The sequence below is a fragment of the Zootermopsis nevadensis genome, unplaced genomic scaffold (genome assembly GCF_977971745.1).
Source record: "Zootermopsis nevadensis isolate Lab colony 2312 unplaced genomic scaffold, Znev_1.0 Znev_ptg000013l, whole genome shotgun sequence".
NCBI lineage: Eukaryota > Metazoa > Arthropoda > Insecta > Blattodea > Termopsidae > Zootermopsis > Zootermopsis nevadensis.
In genome coordinates, this window is record NW_028259145.1 from 14,807,214 (window position 1) to 14,815,179 (window position 7,966).

Here is a 7,966-nt window from a genome sequence, read left to right on the forward strand (position 1 = left end):
CTGTAATAAACATATTTCAGTTTTTTTGTTAAAATAATACATTGAATGATATCAAAATGTCTCTTAGTCATGGTAAGTAAGATCCATTTGTCATGGGATAATAAATATGTTAATAGACTGATTAAGAAGATAAAATTCAAGAGGAAGAAATGTCAGTTGAAGAGGAAATTATTAACTGAAAGAATTTATATTATAAACTGTTGATGCAAATGCTTTAAGCTGTAATTTAACTTTTTTGAAAAAACTGGAAACACAATGAAAAATGTGGGGTGCATGCATTTTGTGTTTATAAAGATGCCTCTGCAAGTGAAGATTGTCACAGGCTTGTGAATCACACAAAACTTGAAAAATGGATGAGTGGAAATCTTTTACTGAATTATCCTCAAGTAGATAACCACCATATTCCCTGAAGTGCAAGATGACTGGTTAAAAGCAAAGGTATCTCACATAGTGATACACTGTATAAAGTAGATCTGCGGAAGCAAAAGATTAATCAAACCCAGAGAAAAGACACTCTAGATAGTAGGCTCACCACAGTTCTTCAATTTCTATTGTACATGTGGGCTAAAATTAAGTGCTTAGTGACTGAAAATGATGTTAAGGAGATATATCTATAAACATGAAAGACTCCTAACAAACATGCTGAGGAATCAGTCACAGAAGAAGATTGAGAAAGCTACTGTTAGCATCTTATAACAATTATTGACAACCATTTTTGGGCGAGAGGCATGATTCTGTCAGATGTAATCGACAATACCATTATTTCTTTTGGCCCCAAATCTAGCAGCAAAGAAAGTGGTAGTGAACACAATGTGTCCTCATCTGACAACATACAGTCCATGAATGAAACAGCCAGTCTTGGCAGAACCATTGAGGTGTTCTACATATACAGCCATGATAATAGTGAGTTAATATTTTTAGTGTTGCTATTAAGCATATTTATGACCAACTGCATGTGGCTAATGGTGATATGCGTTCTGTTATCAGAGGAATAGTATTCAGTATTAATTCTGAGCTCTGCTACTGTCATATTATTAAGTGTTCAATTCTTCTCTTTTTTCTGTATCCAAGATAAAATTCTGTTTTATTGTTACTAATGTAGCACTTTTTCATCTGGAAACAGATATCCTTCGAGTAAATGACCACAGCACACATGATGGAGTCACAACACAGACACACACTGAATACAATCTGGAGGAAAGTGATTTTGTTCGTGTTCTCTGCAAGACAAGTAAAGGGGAGATGTATGTGCAATAACTCTTAATTGAACCATATTTCATAAGTTCCTGTCTTTGACAGATTTAGTAAATTTTTATGCCTGTGAACTCATAAATGACAAATATATATTTTTTCTTGTAACTGTGACATGAACTACATGATTTTAGTTTTAGTATCAAGCAGAATTAGCCGCTGCAAAATATTGAACATGAAAACAGCATAGCATATTTATAATAATTGAAATTGTCATAAACTGTCACACTGCCAACACATACTTTCAGAAGTCAGGTCAGTACTAATGTCAAATTTCTTTCAGATGGAGCAACATAATGGCAGGAATCCGCCATGATCAAGATGTGTTGGATCGTACGGGTTGGGATAAACTCCCACGTGATGCTTTGCGGTTAGACGTACTGATGTTTGGTTTTGACTCATTGTCACGTAACATGTTTATTCGTCACCTACCACGTACATACCGTTATCTCCGTGAAACTCTTCAAATGATTGACTTGCGTGGCTACAACATTGTTGGGGATGGCACTCCACAAGCTATCATACCAATCCTCACAGGTGTGCTTTAAATTGTCGAAAGGAAAACAAGAAGCTTGTAGATTATGCAGTCCTGTTAGTTAAAATAAAATAGAGCTTGTCATTTTAAGTCATGTTTTCAATTTTAGTTTGAATAGACTGTAAAGAAGGTAATGCAAAGTGTAGATCTTCGAACACCCAAATTTTCATTTCGAAACTCAAACTCGGCTTTGAATTCTGTGTTATAACTTTGAATTAAAGTACTATTTACACTTACTTTTTTATCCATGAAACGTGAAAAATTATTCTTTCACTGCAGGTATCATAAGTCACAAGTGTTTTATATTATTACTACCACTAAAGATGTGTAAAGTCTAACAAATCCATTTTAGACTTTAAAGGTAATTTTCTATAAAGATCTCAGTATATAAAACAGTGTTATCTCATTGAGCGTACATATTTTTATTAGTAAGTTCTTTATTTGAGGAATATTAAACAGAGTAATAGTAAAGATTTAGCCCAGGAATTACCTGCTTTTGTACTTTCTACTGCGTTATTTTTTTTTTCAGGGAAGACTGAACTGGAACTTCCAGAAACAAGAAAACGAATGGGTGATAAGGCTTCATTTGTCAATATTTATCCCTTTGTATGGAAGGAATTTCAGGATAATGGTTATGTGACAGGTGATTCTCCTCTTTTATTTGAATTTTATTACCCTGCTTTCTGTAGGTTTATTGTGCAATAATATTGATATGCATGTATATTATGCGCTGTAATGACTTTTGAACATATTGACTGCTTTTAATGAAATTTTGTGTAATTGTTATGCTGTTAGATGTGGACATTCTGTCAGTGTCCATAAATATAACATCAACATTTTTCCCAATCTGTAACCGTATCCTGAAGAAACATTCTTTTGTTTCTATTGGTGTGAATTTGCCAGTATTAAATTTCATGAATGTTTAGTAATTCAGTTTAGTGTGTTTTTCTGCGTGTGAAGATGACTGTGGAAACTTAAATTTGTAACATGAAGGAATGCTTTGCACTTGTTTAAACATTTTAGAATATTCACATTCTGACACAACAAATTGAAAGAGTATATTTTTTCAACATGCTTGCCTAAATAGTGCTTGAGGTGAATAAACTTGTTAGGTGGGATCTACACTAGTGTCACTTGCAATAGTATCATACAATGATGGTTTCAAAAGACACAAAACTTTGGTGAAGTAATTCTTTTGATAATGTAAAATAACACGATGGCTGCATAAGAAAATATTTGGCTAAAGGATTAGATCTTGCAACCCCATGCATATGAGAACAGTATGCAAACATGGAGCTAACATGGCTTATGGCATAGCAGTATTGATTTTACATTACTTAAAGAAGACATTAACATTACATGATTTTTGTATAGTTTGATACTAAAGTTGTCGAAGCAAGATAACTGAAGTAATCATTTATTAATAATTTAGAATTTACGAAGAACACATTTGTGTATCTCAGCATAGAATACACCTTTTCAATCTTGTTATTAACTAATGTAACCTTTCTAGGAAATGTTGTCATGAGATTTTGCTTGTAGTTGTATGCATGGCTAAAAGAAAAAAAAAGGAATATTGTTATTGAAATCTGGAATGATACATCTTGATCAGAATTTCAAACAGGTGTTTGTTTTAAGCTGCTGCTCCCATCTGTACTTTCTCATTCTTAAACATATATTTTTCTGCAGGATACTTAGAGGATTGTCCTCATATTGGCACTTTCACGTACCGATTAAAGGGGTTTGACTCTCCACCAACTGATCATTATGCACGAACTTATTATATTGCTTCTGCTCAAGAATACAGTCATCATAAAAAATATTGCATGGGTTCTGTACCTCGTCATAAGGTGAGTTTACATTTTCGGTGAATTTATAATGTATCTGGAGCCTTTAGTTATGACAGCTTTCACATCAAACCACTACTGCAACGGTTAATTTGTTTTTGCACAGATCCTGTAGTGAAATTGTTGGTACACCAATGTGTCAGTGGTTGGTTCATAGTATGTTTATTAATATATATTTCAACTGCAAAGATTAGTGTTTTTGAATGAGATTAAGGGAAGAATTCATATGGAGAGCTGGAAGGTATTGGGGAGAATGTGATTATGGCCTGTCTTTCAACTAGCATAACTGAGGGAAATAGGAATTTTGTCTTTATATCTCATACATTTATTGAATAGAAGTCAATTATGGAACTGGACAGGAACTTTAATCTCCTTCTTACTATAACCAAACATGTCATACACATTTACTAAGAGTTCACATCAATATTCAGGAATATAAATGGAATTAGGCTTACTTTAGTCTGACCATGTCATACTTAAAATTAATAAAGATAAGATTTTATGGCAATGTTGATCTTCTGGGTTGTGACGCCATGTGGGCTCGTTGGCAGATACCGTTGTTTCAGAGAAACGCAGCATCTCTATCTTCAGGTCTGAAGTTGGAGGCAGTATGTTTCTCTGAAATGGTGTCACAACTCAGATACCCACCACCACTGTGAGAATCTCAGATCTGACACAGCTTTTGTGGTTTACATAGGTCATGTCTTCTGCCTTACTGTGATACTTTACTTCTGGTTTCTTTGCCATAATTCATGAATACTGTATGAAAGTAAGGGAGGAAATGGAATATTTTATGCAAATATTCTGCATTTTTAAGGTCGTGATGAACTATGTCCATGACTTTTTCAAAGTCTACCGTGAGAAGCCCAAATTCATGTTTAGTTTCCATGCTGAACTATCTCACGATTCACATAACCTGATTGGTGGTGTTGATACGGATATGCTGGAATGGCTCCAAACAATGAATGAAGAGGGTCACCTTAACAACACATTACTGATCATCATGAGTGATCATGGTCCACGGTAAGGATTTTGAGTGAATTTTACCATATACTAGTGTTATATTCTTGACAGCTCTTTGTATTTTTATTAAGCCTATGTATAAATTTGAGAATAAATTTGTTTATAAGAATGTTATTAGGAGATTGAATGCAGCAGTATGGAGATAAGGTATTTCAGACCAATAATTAGGAATGAGAATTTATTTTATTAGTTACTAAATTGTAATGGAATTAGAGTAGTAAAATTTTCCATACCAAAAAACTTTGTTAAGAGTAAATATTTTCATATCATGGCATTAAAAATAAACAATGACTTTTACTGATGTGACTACATGCATTCAGTTTATTCATGTCTGTAGATGAAGGTGGTTCTTAGGTTTGATTCATTTACATATTTTAAGGAAGTTGACTGATAATGCTATATTGTGGTTGCACAAATTCAGGAGTTTCAGTAAGTAAATGATCATCACAAAAGTTAAATATGGAAAGCTTTAATCTCTAGAAGTCAATTGATGTAGAAATTATAGAATAGTATCAGCTTAATATTTCGGATACATTTGCAGTTTTAGACGACTTGGATGATTATGTGGACATCAGTAGAAGTTGGGAAATTTTTAGAGTATTTAAATCTGAGACAAAGAGAGTATAGATTACTTGACTGAGACCAACAAGAATTGTGGTTTGACAATTGTGCTCAATTTATTAGGTCAGAGGAATCAGGCTAAATTGTTGTGGTACACATGTCAGTTGAATGGAGGCAACATAAGCAGTATAAGATATAATGTGGGTGTAAACAGGAGAATAATATTAAAATGCTTCTTGAAGTTAAAGGGTGTCAAGATAAAGTCTAGTGGCATGCACTTGTGAACAATGTAATGAACCATATGGTTCCAAAAGAGGGGGCAAGGAATTTTCTCTAGCTGAGCAAATTTTCAACAAGGACTTTTCTCCTTGAAGTGTGCTGGATGTAGAGGATACCTCAAAGATTATGGAACACAAGCAGTTGTGATTTTTAAAGATATTCTACTAGACAGCATATTCTGCTCTGATTGTACAGCATGCTTGAAAGTAGATTTATTGCTACAAGTATATTCAGTATCGTTGATCAAGCTGCATGTTTTGCTATGTACCCACATCACCAGTTTTTAAAATTAAAACGTATGTTTTTCTTGCAGCTTTGCAGATATTCGTAACACACAGCAAGGCAAGCAAGAGGAGCGTTTGCCTATGTTTGGATTTGTGTTCCCACCATGGTTTCAACGTGCTTACCCTCATGCCATGGTTAATTTTAGACGTAACAGCCAGCGTCTCACCGCACCATTTGACATAAACCCTACGCTCAAGAATGTGTTGCATTACCAAGGTTCAGGGAAAGGAAATATTAGGGATAGGGCCATTAGCCTTTTCAAGCAGGTACTTGGTTATTCTGGAAAATGGAAATACTTGTGAACATGCCATATATGTTATAGCTAATCTTTTTTTCTTGTTATTTCTTTGAAAGTGGAATTAAATAATATATCTCTTAAAAGATGCATGACAGATAGCTTTAATGTCTGTGGGCAGTTTTATAAAGGAACTTAAAATTACAGTGAAAGTCCATTATAATGAGAGTTCACAAAGTTTGGGGAAAATGTTATAATGAATACTCATTACAGGCAATTAAACATTTGGAAGGGTAACAATTTTCTGCAGAAGGAGAGGCAAATGGACATGAGATAAAATGTTGGAAGCTGGCAAAAATCTAAGAAGTAAATTCTTACAAGCAACAAATATGATCTCTTTTACCTTTTTTTAACACTTCTTTGAGAATATATCACTTCATTCAAGATGATATTTTGAGCAAGTGTGGGGAGGGATTTATGTGTGCATCTTTGTAATGTTTTCTGTTTTGCAGCTTACATTGACACATGTTTAATCAGGGTTGCATGCTCTTTTTCATATTCTTTCCCTATAACTGTATTAATATTTTACTTGTCATAACTGTAAAACTTCTGTTCTTTTGTTAATATGCAGCGTGATTATTACTTTAGGTGCCATTGGAGAGGACATGTCCAGATGCACATATTGAGCCGCATTGGTGTGCTTGCCTTGACTGGCAGGAAGTAAACCTGCAGGACAGCTTGGTGGTCAGAGGTGCAAAGGCTTTTGTAGATTTTGTCAACAAGTAAGTGTATTAAGAATACAGATGTGACATTGGAATATGGAAACTGGTAAATTTTATGTTGCAGATTTTTTAATTTTGTGTGTGTACTGATACCATATTTAAATAACATATTTACCTTTATCCCAGTTCTGAATGTGTTGAAAATGTGACATTTGAAATTATTTATAAAAAAAGTGTGAATGTTTTTGTTATCCTTTATTGCAACCTTGCCAGTCATCACCCAACCACTGATTATTATATACACTGAAATATCCATATTATGGTTCTCAAATTTTTCAGACTTTGTGTAACAGATATTTTTAAAAACATTCTTAGCTTTTGAATGCAATTTTATTTATTTGGACTTCTTGCATTCCTGATATTGAATGTAAGAGTGAAAATTTACTGAACAGTATTTTGGTAAGGATTTTAGAAGTATGTTTCCATGGCTCACATTACCAGCTTCTCTCCATCCCTGGTCTGGTTGCTGAATTATATAACCACTTTTAGGTGTGTTGACATCCCTGTGGAGTGCCTATTAAAATTGCTCTGTATATTTTTGTATGCATGGAACAGCTTGAGAACAGGTGAAGGTTTTTACAGTGTGCAGTGTTCATAGTCACGACTTGATCCCTCCAATCAGAATTCAGTGCTGTCCACCTCAAAGCAGCATTGGCCAGGCACGTTGCCAATTGCTCTGTTTTGATTATTCTGGTTATTCTTTCTGCTGGTAGCATATCAGTCTGTTTTTTTAAAACCCTGATGTTGCTGAACATATTGCTTAATCTTCAGCCTAAAAGTATGATTCAAGTGAATGTGAACTACAAGTCTCTCTTCACTTGTATCCAAGATATAGTTTCTTAGCAGCATCTGACAAGTCCTAATTTGCATTTTGTACATTCAGCCATATTTTCTCCTGCTTTCTTGATAGTTTGACGGAGTCACAGCGTGATGTTTGTGCTGATCTCCACCTGGAACGCATTCAGTGGGCAGCAAAGTTGATTCCTAGTGAAGGACTTCTCAGGTTTCAGAAGAATGCCGACATTGATGGCTTTGTTGCTGATATGTCAGCACATACAGTAGTGACACAGGAAGTGTACCAACTAAAGGTCTCCACAATGCCAGGTGGTGGCTTGTTTGAAGTTTCAATGAAGTATGATGTAAAAGATGACAGCTTTACAATCAGAGT

General features: G+C 34.4%; 1 protein-coding gene across 1 annotated transcript in view; it reads left to right on the plus strand.

The window, feature by feature from the left end:
- The window catches only part of LOC110836865 (uncharacterized), a 153,054-nt gene that overhangs the window by 141,486 nt on the left and 3,602 nt on the right, over positions 1-7,966 (plus strand). The window contains exons 7-14 of the mRNA XM_022078533.2: positions 1,124-1,244; positions 1,535-1,788; positions 2,316-2,429; positions 3,476-3,636; positions 4,451-4,656; positions 5,810-6,047; positions 6,665-6,798; positions 7,709-7,964. Coding sequence (XP_021934225.1) covers positions 1,124-1,244; positions 1,535-1,788; positions 2,316-2,429; positions 3,476-3,636; positions 4,451-4,656; positions 5,810-6,047; positions 6,665-6,798; positions 7,709-7,964 — 1,484 coding nt within the window. The remainder of the gene's footprint in view (positions 1-1,123; positions 1,245-1,534; positions 1,789-2,315; positions 2,430-3,475; positions 3,637-4,450; positions 4,657-5,809; positions 6,048-6,664; positions 6,799-7,708; positions 7,965-7,966) is intronic.